This window comes from Leptopilina heterotoma, unplaced genomic scaffold, assembly GCF_015476425.1.
Source record: "Leptopilina heterotoma isolate Lh14 unplaced genomic scaffold, ASM1547642v1 Lhet_99, whole genome shotgun sequence".
NCBI lineage: Eukaryota > Metazoa > Arthropoda > Insecta > Hymenoptera > Figitidae > Leptopilina > Leptopilina heterotoma.
In genome coordinates, this window is record NW_025111206.1 from 182676 (window position 1) to 200756 (window position 18081).

The 18081-nt window shown below is 21.0% G+C and overlaps 1 protein-coding gene across 10 annotated transcripts in view; it reads left to right on the top strand.

The window, feature by feature from the left end:
• The window catches only part of LOC122512444 (phosphatidylinositol-binding clathrin assembly protein LAP), a 60690-nt gene that overhangs the window by 23783 nt on the left and 18826 nt on the right, over positions 1-18081 (top strand). For 6 of the 10 annotated variants that reach the window (XM_043628273.1, XM_043628271.1, XM_043628266.1 and 3 more), the window contains exons 2-10: positions 5322-5464; positions 8868-8943; positions 9262-9279; positions 10405-10507; positions 11156-11364; positions 12790-12896; positions 13196-13237; positions 13906-14000; positions 17680-17848. In XM_043628273.1, the coding sequence (XP_043484208.1) occupies positions 5322-5464; positions 8868-8943; positions 9262-9279; positions 10405-10507; positions 11156-11364; positions 12790-12896; positions 13196-13237; positions 13906-14000; positions 17680-17848 (962 nt within the window). Of the gene's footprint in view, positions 1-2367; positions 2504-5321; positions 5465-8867; positions 8944-9261; positions 9280-10404; positions 10508-11155; positions 11365-12789; positions 12897-13195; positions 13238-13905; positions 14001-17679; positions 17849-18081 lie in introns of those variants that run through there. The other 4 variants (XM_043628274.1, XM_043628270.1, XM_043628267.1 and 1 more) reach the window with 4 other exon arrangements.

Here is an 18081-nt window from a genome sequence, read left to right on the forward strand (position 1 = left end):
AATTTATTTTTACTCAAATAACCGATTTGAATAGAATAATTAGGAAATATTTTCTTTGAATGGTTATTGCAACTTAAAAAAATTATTTGATTCAAATAATTAATTAGTTGACTATTAATAAACAACAAATAAATGTTTCTTTGTAATGAGTAATTTTAAATTTAATTTTAAATATTTCTTTTTTTGGTAACTAATAATTGGAATCGAATATTTATTTGTAACAAAAATTCTAATTCTAATGAAATAAATATTTATTTGTAACAAATTTGAATAAAAAAAAATATTTGTATAACAAATAATTTGAACGTCAATGAAATATTTTCTTATGCCAAGAAATAATTATAATTAAACATTCATTTGTAACAAAAATTATAATTTTAATAAAATAAATGTTTATTTGTAAGAAATAATTATAATTTTAATGAAAAAAATATTTCTATATAACAAAAATGCGTAATTCTATTGTTGTAAATGTTTATTTGTAACAAAAAATAAAAATTTGAATCAGTAAAATATTTGTTTGCAAAAAAAATTTACAATTCTTATAAAATAAATATTTATTTCTCTACTATAATTATAATTTGAATCATAATTGAATGATAAAATAAAAATTTATTTTGTTTTAATTCATTTTATTTCAAATAAAAAATTTGAATAAAATACAAAGAAATTAAAAATATAAATAAAATAAAGAAATATTCTACGGAGGTAAAGGAAAAACTGTCTACAGTTTTTCTTTGAGAAAAGATAAGATTATTTAGAGCGAAACTCAAATTTGAAAATTAAATCTAATGAGCTTGTATCTTGCACGTGTCAAAGATTACATTATAAAGAGCAATTATCTTTTTCTCCTCAATGTGAGTCATGAAATATACCTACAACTAGATCGTAACACTGCTGTCATTTAATATATCTTACAATAGAAACTATTCATGATAACACGTACCCCTGTTCAATTCGCTCAAATAATCATTATAAAAAGAATTTTTTTCGTCAATTTTTTTTCTCACAAATTTAAAATTATGCTAATTACTTAATTGTATTTACACCCAGAGAAATGTTTTATTTGTCTTAAATAAAAATTTTATTTAGCACAAGAAAAACTTTTATTCGAACCAAATAAAATTTATTTGAAACAAATAAGAGATTCAGTCATGTATACTTTTATTCTGGGTGTATTTACTTGTAATTTTTTTTTATTTTATAATTTTTATTTTTCGTACAGTTGATTATGAGAAAAATAAATTTTCTTTCGGTGTCTTTGAACTTTATTGTGCGGAAATATGTAATTGTCGCATACCTCGTCCTTCACATTGATAGCAAATATGTAAAAAAAGAATCTGATATAAATATAGATTTTTTTTATAGTATTCTTTTATAGTATTTGTTTATAAATATTCTTTTAATATATTTTTTGTAGTATTTTTTGTAGTATTTTTTATAGTATTTTTTTCTCATCTCGTTTTCTTCTAATTAGGCAAAAATTTTGTATATATTGGGAAAAATTCTCTTTAAAAGTAGCATCAGTCTGAGAAATGGGAATAAGATTCTGTTTGATGTATAATAATGTAATATATACCGCTAAGATGAAACACACATCATTGGTTGTTACCAACGCTGTGCTAAACTAGCGTCGATGCAATCGATCTTTTTTTCAGACCAAGGACACGTACTGAAGAGTCATCAGCTTTAACGCGACACTTTGCTTATAATCTTGGGTCAAGTGAAAGATCATTCGTTTCATCTCGAATGTAAATTTTGGTTTCTTTTTCAGACCCAAGTAGATTTTTTTTTTTAATAGGACCTACAAAGGGATTTTAAAATATACATTTACGTACTTTTTTTCGCTCATCTTTCCTTTTTTCACGAGACACGAGACTTAAAAAATATCCAATAAATTAATTTTTTCGATTTTTGAAAGACGTATATAAAAGGTAAAAGAAAAACACTCTTTTACTTTTTTATAAAATAGACGACGTTTCGGTGGTCAGGTTCGCCACCATCATCAGGTCACTTTAATAGAAAAATTTTTTTAAAAAAAATTAATACTCGCAATTAGCGAGCATAAAAACAAAAACCTCGAATCCGTTGTGAACAAACATCAAACTGAATATAATCATTCTTTTAATTTTGACGATGCAGAAATTTTAGATTATGAAACTTCTTATAAAAAACGATTAATTTCTGAGATGATTTATATTAAATGCAATAATTTTACTATTAACAAGAAGGAAGATATACAGTTTCTTAGTAATTCCTATTTTCCTTTGCTTAATAAATTGAAATAATGGTTATAATTCATAATATTTCGATTGCGGGTCATTGACCCCATCAGACTGTATATAACGCGAAAATTGTCACCGGCTCAGTCAGTTTGACTAATCACTCGTTTTAATATGTTTGTGATTTGTAAATTTAAATATTTTATTTTTTTTTTGTTGTATTGCGTTTATTTATGTTTTTAATTTATTGACGTGATGTTTATTTTATTGACTTTAACTAGGTAAAAATTTTTTTTTATTTTTTGTTTGAATTTAAATTTTAAAAAATTTTGTTGTATTAATTTTTTTTTTTTAAATTTTTCTATTAAAGTGACCTGATGATGGTGGCGAACCTGACCACCGAAACGTCGTCTATTTTATAAAAAAGTAAAAGAGTGTTTTTCTTTTACCTTTTATACACGTCTTCCAAAAATCGAAAAAATTAATTTATTAAATAACTGTGGAAGAATTTACTAAATATTTAATTAAAAAATATCCCTGAGAACTTTTTTTCTATTCGTAAAATTTATCAAAAATTTTTTTATTCGTGAATTAGTTTATTTTGACGAGGATTTTTTTTTAAATTTGAAAGATAATTGAATTTTATGAGAAGAATTTTATCACTCTTGAAAATAATTGAATTTATGCAATTATTTGTAATTTTTCCAAAATTGAATTTTTTTAGTGTTTTCAACAAAAATTTGAATTACCAATTTTTAAATTCTATTATTTTTAAAATTGCTAATTTTGTCCTAAAAAGTTTGTCGCGCGCGAATTGTTGCTAGTTTATTATAAAAATAAATATATTTTTTATTTTTAACTTAATATTTATTTTCACCAAACGTATATTTTTTTTAACTTGATAATATTTAATTGTATAATAATTATATTGATAAAAATTAAAAATGAACATTAATTAAATTATTTGAATGAAAATAAATTTTTCCGAGTATATTTAGAAAAAAAAAATTTTTTTTAATATCATTTTTATTATTGTTATAGTGGAAAATAAAATTGTGGACAATATGACGCGGTCAAGGTTAATTTATATAAAATTATTTCATCTTTCCTGCTTCCCATTTTCAAGCAGTTTGCGTTTACAACGTTAGACGTATTAAAATAATACGTCAAGCTGGGAATTCAAGTAATTGAGCTTGTACCACTTTAAAGACAAAATTATTATTGTCGAGTAGACTCTCCACGTGGGCGAGAAAATCAGTTTCTCGAACGTTAACTTAAATATTCCACTATTTAGATACCTGATCACTTCTTAATCGTTTATTTATCGAATTAAAATCAATTTATTTAGAGTTATTTTAATTATTATTATTATAATTAAAAATTACGATAAATAAATCGTAAATAAATAATAAATCATTATTTTTAATTATTTAATTAACAATTAATTTTATATTTTCTTAATAATAAAGAATTAGTACCTATAGTTTTAGTATTTTATAACAACAATATTTTATAATAGGAAAAAAATTAATAATAATAATAATAATACACTGAAAAAAAATTTAGTTCATTCAAATCACCGATTATGTCTAATATTATCAAGTAAATATTTCTTTGAGTCAAATAATTTTTATTTAAATCAATTAAATGGTATTTGCCTCAAATAATTTTTATTTAAATTAATTAAATGGTATTTGCCTCAAATCTGAAATTATTGATTCAAATATAATTTAAGGGACATAAATGAAAATTATTTAATTCAAGTAAACATTTAATTGATAATAGACAAGTAATCGGTTATTTGAATCAAATAATTTTTTTTTAGTGTAATAATAATAATAATAATGTCAATAATACAATAAAAAAAATTTATTTGATTATTTAAATCAAATAAAATCGAATTTTGCGTGAAATTTATATTTTAAAATATAAAATTTTGTATAAAATTTTAATCTAAATTTTATTGTATAAAAATTGTTTGAAATTTACTAATATAATTATATAACAAATGATGTGTGAGAATGTAATTACAATGTTATTAAAATACAAAGTGTATTTATTATGTTGATGTAATTATTTATAATTTGCTTGAGAAAAAAAATGAAAGTGCACATCTTTTCATCTTCGGTATAGAGTTTGAACTTTTGTGTTCTAATCGAGTAAATTGTTATATATATGTATACAGTTTGCAGCGAAAGATTTTATAATCGAGTGAACTGGTTCAGATCATTGAACAACTGAGCAGTGAAAGTGGCACACGTGCAAATACCAATACCTGTAATAATCTTAACGTCTTGTAATCCTTAAGAAATCTTTTCTTTAGATCGTCGTTCAATGAACCTCACATAAACAGAGATTATATTTATCCCCGATTTTTTTTTTTTTTTTTGCAAATCATCAATAATTGATTAATTAAAGTCCACACTTTTAAATTTTAATTGGAAAATAAATTTCACTCGAAACGAGATCTTTGTCTTTGGATATTTAAATATTTATGTTAAAATTTTATATAATGAGAAAATAATATAATATAGTCGTAATAATAATTATTATTATTTTTAATATTAATAATAATAATAATTATTTTTATTATTAATAATAATAATTATTATTTTTATTATTAATAATAATAATTATTATTTTTATTATTATTAATAACAATAATAATAATTATTATTATTATTACTATTATTATTAATAAATAAAATGCTGAGATTAACGATCACTCAATCGGATTAATTTTAAATTGTATCATCCGCCATATTTGTTCCGACATTTTGAATTTTGAAAAACTAAAGTTAAAGTAAAAAGACGAAAATTCGCCCTTTTTTCGAATTTTTATTATTTTTATGGTCGAAAGTTGGTATATTTTTAAATAATTAATTTATTATTATGAATGAACGTTTAATTTATATTATTTTCCCGTATTGGTATTTTTTTTATCGTAAATTACTTTCACTGCTTTTTTTCCATTCCACATTTCTATTTCTGTATATTAATGAGTCTTTAATATAGAGGAAAAAATTGAAAAAAAACAAAAATTAAATTCCTGATAAAATTAAATCACCACTAATACTCGTTTTATCTTTCTTTTTGCAGATTTAATACATTGCACGAACGAGCCAAATGTATCGATTCCACAATTAGCCAATTTATTGATAGAACGGTCACAAAATACAAATTGGACGGTGGTTTTTAAAGCTCTCATCACGGTGCATCATATGCTCTGCTATGGAAATGAGGTGATTATAAATTTTAGATTGGATTTTCCATTTAAAAATGATTTTCACTAATTTTAACCGTGTGATAAAAAATATTGAAGAATTTTTCTCATTATTAGATGAAAAAAAAATACAATTTATTTTCATTTCAATTGATGTGACTTAAGGTCATTGTGAGATAAATTTAAACCATGCATCTAAAATACTCTCTCTAGACAGTTCAACTTGACACTGGACCAAAATTCTAATCAGACAATTCTATATTGTGGAGTTAAAGAATCGTTTGTTTTTTTTATTTACTCCCTAGTTTTAGAAATCACGAATTTTTTCCATTTTGAAAAAAAATTCTTCGCAAAGAAAAATAAAAAAAAAAAGAATTAGAATTTTTTTTTTTAATAAAAATCTCTTTTTATTTTATACGGAAATTGTGTTTCCATGAAATATAAATTTTTTCCACAATAAAAATTCGAAATTCACAATTTTTTTCCAAACATAAAAAGCGTACTGAAAGGTTTTTTATTATAAGAAAAATTGTATTGAAAATCTTTTTTATTAAAAAAAATCTTATTGACAATTTTTTTTATTAAAAGAAAAATCTATTGGAAGGTTATATTATTTAAAAAATCTGTATTAAAATTTTTTTTATTAAAAAAAATTGTATTCAAAGTTATTTTTTATTAAAAATTTTTTTTATTAAAAAAATTGTGTCGAAAGTTTCTGTTTCATTAAAAAAAGAGAGAATTAAAATCTCTACTTCGTCACTGATATAAATTATCGTTAATGAAATTATTATTTAATTGTCGCGAATGCATTATTATTGTTATTATGAGAGATTAATGATAGGAATATCTTCACTAGACATCTGCCTCTTTATTTAATGTTCGAAAGTTTCTTATTCTATTGAAATAAAGTAAATTACTCGAAAGAATTAATACGATATTTGCGCTTTGAAAAAAGAAATCTTATCGTTTTTAGAGATTATAAACTTGTCTATTTCAATTCACTATTCCTAGGTCAGGGATAATATTAAAATGAAAAGCATTCGTGAATAAATTTTTCTTTTAAAAATAAACGCTTTGACAAGATGCACTTTTGATCCTCGGATGGGAAAAAATTTATTCCAATCTTATAACTCCATATGTTGTAAACAATCTTTCACAATCTTTCGGCAAAATGAAAGGAAAACTATTTTCATATTTTACTATTCTATTTTATCTTTTTTTAACTTTTCTAGGTATTTTGTTTATTTTTTATTATTTAATTTTTATCTTTACTCTTTTTTTCATCTCTTTTCTTTTTTTTTGCTTTTTTTTCTTTTTTTCTATTATTATATATTTTTTATTTTTTCTCTTTTATTTTTTTTCCCTTTTCTATGTGTAAATAATTCAGAAAAATTTTTTTCTCTTTTGAATAATTTAAAACGTAGGGAAAAGTAAAGGAATTTTATCAAAAGTACTGGAAAAATAACAAACTTTTAGAATTATTACGAAAATTCTACTTTTTGGTGTCGAGAAATATTTTTAAAAAGCATAAAAACCTCAATTTTTTCTTAACAATTTTTTAATCTGAATGAATTTTAAAGCAATGCCTTAAATTTTTCTTATTTTTGTAAATAATTAAATTTATTCTGAATAATTAAATTCTAAAATAACTTTCTAAAATTTAATTAATTCTACTTAACTTAAAAAAAAAAATTTAGTTGAAAAAAGTTTCAATTTTCAAAAATAATTATAAATTTCAGAAGGCTTTAATCTAGAATCCTTGAAAATTTCAATAATTGATGTGAAGATATTAATAGCAATGAAATATTTATTTAAAAAATTATTCAAGTTTTAAATAATTTTATTTAAAATTCTAAAAAAATTGGATTTCTAAGAAATTTTAATTCAATCGTTTAAAGATACTTGAATTTAAAGCAAATTTAAAACAATTTTATAAAATTGTACTAAAAAATTATCAAATTTATTGAAATTTTGTGAAATTTTAGTAAATATAATACAGTTAAATATTTATTTAAAAAATGATTCAAGTTTTTAAATAATTTTATTTAAAATTCTGGAAAAAATTGGATTTAAGAATCTAAGAAATTTTAATTTTGCTTAAAGATACTTGAATTTTTGAAGAAATTGTATTAAAAAATTATTAAATTAGTTGAAATTTTGTGAAATTTTATTAAATATAATACAATTCGTTAATTAATTATTTATTTTGAAAATTATTCAAGTGGAAAAATTGTATTTCTATAAAATTTTAATTCAATTGTTTAAAGATACTTGAATTTAAAACAAAAAATTTATTTGAAAATTATCAGATTAATTGGAATTTTGTGAAATTTTATTAAATTTATTCGAAACTTCCATTTAAACAAAAAATTGTAATTTAAAAATTTTCAAAACTAACTAATTACTAAAAATTGTAACTCTAACTTTTTCGTAATTAAATTATTTTACATACAAGTTAAAATCTGTAATGAAAATGATACTTTTTTGACTAACAAACATATGAATAGATTTAATTGTGACTCTTTAGAAAATTATTTAATTTAATTAACAAATTGTAATAAATTTAATAAAATTTCACAAAATTCCAATTAATTGGATAATTTTTAAATAAATTTTTTGTTTTAAATTCAAGTATCTTTAAACAATTGAATTAAAATTTAATTACGAAATTAATAATTAATAATAATTATTTATTATTATATTAATAATTATTAATAATAATTATAATAAATAATAATTTAATTACGAAAGAGTTACAGTTACAATTTTTAGTAATTAGTTAGTTTGGAAAATTTTTAAATTACAATCTTTTGTTTAAATAGAAGTTTCGAAAAATTTTATTTGAAATTCAGATAATTTTATAAGCAAGTAATTAAAAATTTGTAAAATAATTGATTTTTTAAGCAATTTTTTTTGAAATTGTTTATAAACAATCGACGGAAATTTGACAAAGTGACTAATCTTATTTGTTAACTATTTTAATTTTCTATAGAGAGATCAGGAAAAGAATTTAAATTCTATCAGAAAATTAGGGAAAAACAAAATCAAATTTTTGTGGCAAACCTGAAAATTAAAACACTATTTTTCAAATTAAATTCTATTTTCTAAATTAAATACAATTTTCAAAATTAAATGCCATTTTCTAAATTAAATACAATTTTCTAAATTAAATACTATTTGTCAACTTAAATATAATTTGTAAATTAAATACAATTTTCCAATTGAAATTCTATTTTCCAAGTAAAATACTAAAATAGTAGCTTTTACCTTTATCTTTTATGTACCCATATTTCAATAATTTGTAAAAGTGTGAATATATTTTGCAATTGAAAAATTTTTTTTTCGTCTTCTAGTTTAGATATAATATTGTGAAATAATGAAAGGGAAAAATTTAATGAAAAATTGTTTGACTTTTGTTGCAGAGGTTCACACAGTACCTGGCATCTAGCAACAGTACATTTCAGCTCAGTAATTTTCTCGACAAGAGCGGTGTACAAGGTAAATATATTAGACATAGTGTGCCATAAACTTGGAAATAGTCTTAGTATAACTTGAAAACTTTTTAATCATGTGTAAAATAACTGCAGCCTTCCTTATATTTCCATAATACATTATACACGCAGTTTAATAATAAAATGCATTAAAGAATTTTTAATAACAGCATGAACGCTTCTTTCTTTTAAATTTGTTTTTTTTTCCAAAAGAAAACTACATAATGAAGATTTTTGTCACATATGTATTTCTATTTCTCTTTTCCATGTGTGTTTGGCTCTTTTTGATTTATACTAACATGGATTAATTTTCTCTATTTGGAAGCAGCTGGAGCTCGAGTCGGTAAGTTGTTATCATAACTGGATTCTCATTGATTCATGTAATAATAATTCACATAACACGTTACATTTTTCATTTAATTAACTAACGTAATAATTAAGAATTAATGGGCAATTGTGGCGCTTTCATTAATTAACAAAGTAAACCAATGATTTATAATATTTATGACTTTCATCTTTTTGTTATGAATTCATAAACAGGATATAATAAAATTCGTTTACAATTTTTTATTTACCTTTTTTATTTCTAGAGCAAAAATTCATAATTCGATATTACTAATTAATTATTTATTAAATATATCTGTTAAGAAAAATTTTTAATTTAGTCACTGAGTCAATTAAATTTTAATTTAACCAATAATTTCGGTATTTGAAACAAATACCATTTAATTGGTTCAAATAAAATTTAATTGATTTAAATAAAAATTATTTGATTCAAGTAAGTATTTATTCGATATAATAGACAAGTAATTCGTTATTTGAATCAAATAAATTTTTTTCAGTGTAAACTAACAAGTTAATAAAATTACGAAAATATAAATTTTATTAAAAGAAAAAATTGTATTAAAAAAACTATATTGAAAAAAATGAATTAATCTCAAATTTTACTGCACTTCTCGTGTTCACCTCAGAGATAAACTCAAGTAATTTAGAATTTTTATTATCGTTCTTGCCAAAGCTTAAGTGAAATAATCAATATTGGCTTTTTAAAAAAACAATTTTTATGACTTTTAATTCCCGATCAGATGTTTATTTTTTTAATTTTATGCACAAAGTTCGTCAAAAGCGGTTTTAAATTTTGCTTAATTAATTGCTATCAACTCGTAAACGGATTTGATGAAAAAATGTGTTTTTTTCCATTTTTATAGAATTTAATAATTTATTTAGTAATAAAAAAATAATTTAGTTTAATAATAATTGCTGATATCGTAGGAAAAACGAGAAAACTTTCACTAATAATAAATTTATTTGAATTAAAAGATTTCTTTTCGTAATTTTTTTCTTCTTTTATTTTGTTAAATTAATGAACTTCCTTGTTTCGCTAATAAGAGAAGATTTACAAATGAACAATGCACAAAAAGATTATGTGTTCTTTAATTTTTTATACATTTATTCTTCCTGTTTTCAGGATATGACATGTCACCATTCATCAGACGCTATGCCAAATACCTGAATGAGAAGGCTCTGTCCTACAGAACAGTCGCTTTTGATTTCTGTAAAGTTAAGCGGGGGTGAGAATTAAAAAAAAAGTTGATTACTATTATTATCATTATTGGAAAAATTTATACGAATATTTTCTATTTAGAATTAAAATTATTTTTATTTCTAATTTTTAAACTAATAATTAAGTAAATAATATTTTTTTTACAAAATTATTGTTCTTTAATTATTAATTTATTTTAATTATTAAATAATTAATTGTATAGAAATATTTTTATTTATTTATATTTTATTTTTTAATAACAATATTATTTGTTGCGTTATTACAATTTTTTATAACTATTTATTCATTTTTAAAATTTTTTTATTATACATATTTGCTTGTTATTCAATTTTTTAGATTGTTTATTTGATTTGTATAGCAATTTGGCTCTAAATTCTATTTAATTTTCTTAAATTAAATGAAATAATTAAAAATTAAATTAAATTAAAATTTATTTTTTTATTATTATTTTTATTATTATTATTTATTATTATTTTTTTTATTATTATTGAATAAATTACAATAAAAAATAAAGGAAAATATTCCCTTTTCTAAAAGTATTAATTGAAAAAAATGAAATTTGAAATAAACGAATTCAAAAAGCAATTTTCTGTTATGAAAAGAAAGTAATTTAATTGCAGAAAGTTTATGGAATCTTTTTTAATTAAATTTCCAGGAAGGAAGATGGAACATTACGCACAATGAATGCAGAGAAATTGCTGAAAACGTTGCCAGCATTGCAATCGCAGCTTGATGCATTATTGGAATTTGACTGTACATCGAACGATCTTACAAATGGTGTTATTAATATGGCCTTTATGTTGCTTTTTCGAGATTTAATTCGTCTCTTCGCTGGCTATAACGATGGAATTATTAATCTTTTAGGTAAACATAATAAATCACTCCTTGCAAAAAATAACAATAGATTTAAATTCTATTTTAATTAATGTTCCTACAGTACCGTCCGAAATTGTCAATCCACCCATTTTCAAAGGAATGACAAAAATTTTTTAACATAAAATTCATGAAAAGTAAAATTTTTTTTGGTTTATATTTTGAAAGACGATAAAATTTTGAAAAGAATAAGACCTTACAGAAGTCATTTAGCCAAAATTTGTAGAAGATATTCTTAAAAATCGTCATTTTCAATGTTTTACAAAAATTTGAATAACTTCTAAAATAATGAACGCTTTTTAATAATCTTAGGCTTATTTTAAAGACCATTTTCTACAGAATAAGAATTACTTATAGGCATTAACCTGTAATTTTTAACTTGGCATAAGCATGACGTCAAAGTTGGACAAAAAAATTTAAAAAATTTGAAATAATATTATTAAAAGAAAAATAATTTTTGAAATTCAAACATATATTTTTATTACATTTTCTTGAAAAATCTACACCATATCATGTTTTATATATGTTCTAGAATAGTTTTTAGTACAAAAAATTGATTTCAAATTTTTCCAATTTTTTTGTCTAATTTTGACGTCATGCTTATTCCAAGTTAAAAATGACAGGTTAATGCCTTTAAGTAATTCTTATTCCGTAGAAAAAGACCTTTAAAATAAGCCTAAGATTATTAAAAAGCGTTCATTATTTTACAAGTTATTTAAATTTTTGTAAAACATTGAAAATGACGATTTTTAGGAATATCTTCTACAAATTTTGGCCAAATGACTTCTGTAAGGTCTTATTCTTTTCAAAATTTTATCGTCTTTCAAAATATAAACCAAAAAAAATTTTAGTTTTCATGAATTTTATGTTAAAAAATTTTTGTCATTCCTTTAAAAATGGGTGGACTGACAATTGCGGACGGTACTGTATAAAGTTCCGAACGTTTAAATAAACAAAATTTATTTATTTTCTTCTTCAAATTAAAATTTTATTAAAAAAGAAAAATTAATTATCAAAATTATAAAATTTTGTTTCAGATAAAAAAGAAATTATAAATAAATTTATTTATTTTCTTCTTCAAATTAAAATTTTATTAAAAAAGAAAAATTAATTATCAAAATTATAAAATTTTGTTTCAGATAAAAAAGAAAGGCAAAAATGAAATTAAACGTTTACAAAATTTGTCATTTATTTTTTCTAATAAGTGACGCGACTCTTTTGCCAGAAAATTTGAATTTAAATAAAAAGTAAACAAATTTGGTTTATTTGAACGTTCGAATAATTAGGAACATTTTTTGAATAATAATTCTTAAGTGAACAATATTAATAATTAATAATCTTAATTCAAAAATTTTAAATATTAATAATAATTTAAATAATATTTTTTCGATTAAAAAACATTTTTGTATTTTGCAGAAAAATACTTTGACATGAATAAAAAGCAATGCAGAGATGCGTTAGATTTGTACAAAAAATTCCTCATTAGAATGGATAGAGTTGGAGAATTTCTTAAAGTAGCAGAGGTGAGAATATAATTTTTCTAAAAGAAAATAAATTTTATTACTTATATTGATTATTGTAAATGTTTAGGTATTATTTTTTCAATATTATTTCTCTTTGTTTTAATTTTTTTAATTTAATATATATTTTTTTTTAAAGATTTATTTACTAATTATTTATTTCCTAAAAATTTAAATTTAATGTAAAATTTTCTTTTATAAATTTTTTTTTTAGTTTTTCTTATAAAAAAATACTGTAAAAAGTGTATTTAATAAAAATTTATCTACTATTTATTTTTGCTAAAATTTACTTTTATTTTCAGAATGTGGGAATTGACAAAGGCGACATTCCAGACCTCACGAAGGTAAAATTCTTATCTAATAACTAATTGCTGTATTGTTTTTTTTTCGTGAAACAAAAATAGATCTAATAAATTTTCTCTTTTCTCGAAAATTATTGAATGATAGTCTGAGGTACAGTTGTTAAAAAATTAATTTACTTTTAAAGGAAAATTAACAGTTTTGCTAGTCTGTAACTTTAATTAGTGCTCTATTGTTTAATTTTCTTTTTTAATATTAAAATTGCTTTCAATAAAGTATTAATTTCGTTTAATTAAATTACTACTGTATTGTTTCTTTTCTCTAGTATTTATTTTTTTTTCTTCAATTTATTAGTTCTTTTATTTTTATTACACTTTTTTATTTTTTGCTATTGTTTTATTATTCATTTAGTTAATATTTTTGTCTATTATTTATTTAGAAATATTTTTAGAATAAAAATACAATTAATACCTATTGTTTTTTTTAGTTCGTTGTATTTACAATTTTTTATAGAATCTGTTTTATAATTTCTATAATTTACTTTAAATTGTTATTACTATTATTATTATAATAGTAGACAAATTTAGGAATTTGTTTTCCTATTATTTATTTTACTTTTTATTTTTAATTTTATTATTTTTATTTTTATTTTATATATTAATTTATTTTTATTTAAGTTCTACAACTCATTAAATTGAAATTATTTTTTTAGGCACCAAGCAGTTTATTAGACGCCTTGGAACAACATCTCGCGGCCCTTGAAGGAAAGAAGGGCTCAGCTGCAAATACACCGACACAAACAGCAAGGTACATTGTGTTTAATTACACAATTCTTTTTTTTTATTATAATAATTCCAAGACCAATACAGTGGGAATAGAAAATAATTTATGATTTCCGCTAATAATTCCCGTTTAATTATCAAAGATTAAAATCTTATTGCTTGCTTTTTTAATAAATCGTAAAATATTTTTTGCCCCGCCAGTGATAAAATTGTTAACTCTATTTTCACTGTATGATACTTATAATTGTTTGTCCTAACCCATTAATAAGATTAATACCTTAATGTGACGGAAGTATATTTTAAGTTAACTACTAATCCTTCCTGTTTCATGTACCTTCATAAAAAAACCTTTTTTTTCTCTGAAATTATATGAGTATATACATACAATTAACACACATGCACATGAACACGAATTGTTCATAATTTTTGTCTCATTTCGGATTTAACAAAAGAAAACAAAAAAATGGTTTTACCTATTTTTGTTGTATTTTTTTAATTTTTGTAACAGATTTTTAGTTATTTTATAGGATTAAAATACTTTCACACTGGTTTGAATCTGGTATGTCGTTAATATTGCCAAATTGTGCATTCATGATAATATTTGATTCTTTTATTAATGAATCACGTAGAAAAATTTTTTTTTTGCATTTTCAATTTTATCTTTGGTTTATATGTAAATTCTCCAGTGGATTCTCTCTCTTTCTCTCTTGAGTGTTTATCTTTAGAAAATGAAATTTACTAAAAGTTTCTTTAAAAAAATAAAAAGTAAAATAAAATTACAAATTTAAATTGAAGATAAATAAAATTTACATTTTTTTAAAAGAAACCTTGTTAATAAAAATACATTTTTGGCAATAGTAAATTTTAATTGTAAATTAAAATAGTAAATTCTCTAGTAAATAGTAAATTTTATAAATAAAGTTAATAAGAAATTCTTTTTGGTACTAGCAAACAATTTTTTTTATTAATAATTAAATAACATTTTAACCAAAAATTCTTAACCAAATAATTTTTATAGATCATAAAAAAATTTTGAATTGATAAACAATTTTTGTTTTTTTGTTTAAATAAATACTAATTTTGTTAAACGGTTGAATTAGAAATTTTAAATCAGTAATAATAAACAATTTTCGATCATAATGGATATTAAATTGTTAATAATTATTTTAATGCTATTAAAAAATTTTTGATTATTTAAAAATTAAAATCTACTAATTTTATATAAATCAAAGGTTTGAAATGAAAATTGCAATCAAAATATTGGTCTAAAAACTCAAACAGCAATGTGACCAAAAATGCACGCCTATTGTGTTGTAGATTTTTTTTTGAGAAACTCCTTGTAAACTATTTAATAGTTATTTACTTATTTGTCCTATTTTCTATCTAATACAATATTTAATTTATTTTCTACTCAATTTGTACTTATTTTGTTTTCTATTCGATAGATTATTTTTTTAGTAGAAAATATATTTTTTTTTAGGGAAAGAATTGATATCTTCATATGCCATTAATTATTTTTAATAATAATAAATAAATTTTTGATAGAAAACTATTTTTAATAGAAAGTCATTTTTAATAGTAAAAATAAATAAATATATTTGTAAATAGAAAAATATTTTTTTTTTAAAGAAAAAATTAATAATTTTTTAAAAATAAAAACCAATTATTTTTGATAGAAAATTAATTACTTTTGACAGAAAATTAATCATTTTTTGACAGAAAGTTATAATGATTTTTGAAAGAAAGTTATATATTTTTGATAGAAAATTAATTATTTTTGACAGAAATTTAATCATTTTTGATAGAAAATTTAATATTTTTGCTAGAAAATAAATCATTTATGATAGAAAATTAAATTATTTTCGATAGAAATTTAATCATTTTTTGAGATAGAAAATTAATTATCCTAACAGATTGATTAATTAGTTCATAAACTTAATACATTAATTTTTTCTATATTCGATAGATACTTCTTTTCGTTTTTAAATAGAAATCCATTCAAAGAATTGAATTCTCTTTCTTTTTACTTGAAATGCAATAAAAATTGGAACATTGCTTTTTATGTGCTTGAAAAAAAGGCACAAAAATTCTTTTTTCTCTTCTACTTCTTCTTCTTTTTAATTAGTTAGGACACATTCACTTCTGCATTAGTACAAATGAATTCTTACGCAATTTACACTGGTCATCAATTTTCTAATTGCACAATTTCATAAAAGCATGTTGTAATTCAACAATGTGTTACAGTTTTTATTGTCAATGTATATTACAAGCATAATATATTTTACGAACGCTGAAAAAAATTTTTCTTTGATTCAAATAAAATTTATTTGATTCACAAGTAAATTATTTGGTTTACAATATTAAATTATTTATTAATAGCCAAGTAATTAATTGTCTGAATTAAATAAATTGTTCTTCAGTGTAAAACGAAGATGAATATTTGTTTTTTGACAAGAAAATTTTTGTTTGATTTGAGAGACAAAAACTGTTTTTTTTTATTGCACAGTAAAATTTTTCTTGTTATAAATAAAGAATATTCATATATAAAAAGTATTTCGAAAAATATTTTTATTATTATTTTTATTATTATATTATTAATTTATATAGAATTCTATCTTTAAATTCAAATTCTATCTTTTTTTGTAGGAAAAATTGTTTTTTATGAAAAATTAATTGAAATTAAGATCACTTTAATTTAAAAATAATATTTTTAATTAAAAAATTTTTCTTTATTAAAAATCAATGGAATATTTTGTTGTCATTGTAGGAAAAATTTTTCTCAGTGCTTTGAATAGTGTAAATAATGAAATTGTATTTAAAGTAAATATGTTACATTTGCTTTTGAGATAAATCGCTTGAAGTGTGCTTGAAGCTTTACCGATTCAAAGTTTTTTTTCTGAATTTAATTCTTTTCTGTTAGTAAAAACAAAATAGTTCACTGAAAGTAGTTTTTTGTCATTTTCAGAAAATTTAGTTTCCATTTCATTGAATTTTCGTCTTGTAAATATACATAATGCCTTATATACATTAACGCTAAAATTCATATTTTTTTCAATAATTAATTCATATGTAATTTATATATACACTGAAATTTTTTCTATTTTATTTCCTTGTTATCTGTGTTTGAAATATTTTAATTTTTTTCTAATCTAAATTTTTGTTTCTTTTTCTAAAATTCATTTTTTTTTTTTAATAAATTTTTTCTTTCTAAAATTCATTTTATTTCTTTTTTAAGTATAAATTTTAGTTTTTTTCCAATATGCATTTTAGTTAAATACTTTTTCTACTTTAAATTTTAGTTTCTTTTTCTAATATACATTCAAGGATTTATTTTTTTCTAATATAGTAATTTAGTAATTTTAATTTTCTAATTTTGTAAATTTAGTTTTATTTCATTCAAATTTTAGTAGAATGTGAAAATTATTTATTTAATCCACTGTTTGAATTCCATAAAACTTACAAGCACACGGAACATTATTTTAGTTTTTTGGCATATATTTCTGCATATTACATGTATTACACGACTTCTTTGTTTTTTTGTTTTTCTCTCCTTTATTTTCAATTATCAATTATCCCTATCACTCCTCTCACGAATTTCTTCAAAACATTTTACGAAAAAAAAAAAATACAAATCATAACTTACCTTCCCACCTGAATCCAATTCAATCGAGAAAACCCGTCACCCAAAAAATAACCCAAAGCAGCAATAGAACGAATGTAAAGTCGGGAGTGTCCGCCCTATCTTCCACCAGTACGGCATTTGGAACTGCTGCCAGTAATCAGCGTTTGGAACACACTGGAAATGGTCACATAGATGAGGCTTTAAGGCAACAAGCTCTTGCTGAGGAGGAAGCGGCCATGAATCAATACAAGGTTCGCCTGATTTTCCTAGAAAACAAAGAAAAATATTAAAAATTAAAAAAATTATCTAAAAATTAATTCATTTTGTGGTGGAAAATAATTTTAGTTGGATACAATGTTTGCTAAAAACCAAGAAACAAAATTAAAAACAAAAAATATTTGGAAATTTATTCATTATGTAGTGGAAAATAATTTTTGATTGATAAAAAGTATAAAAACAAAAAAAAAAATTAAAACAAAAAAAA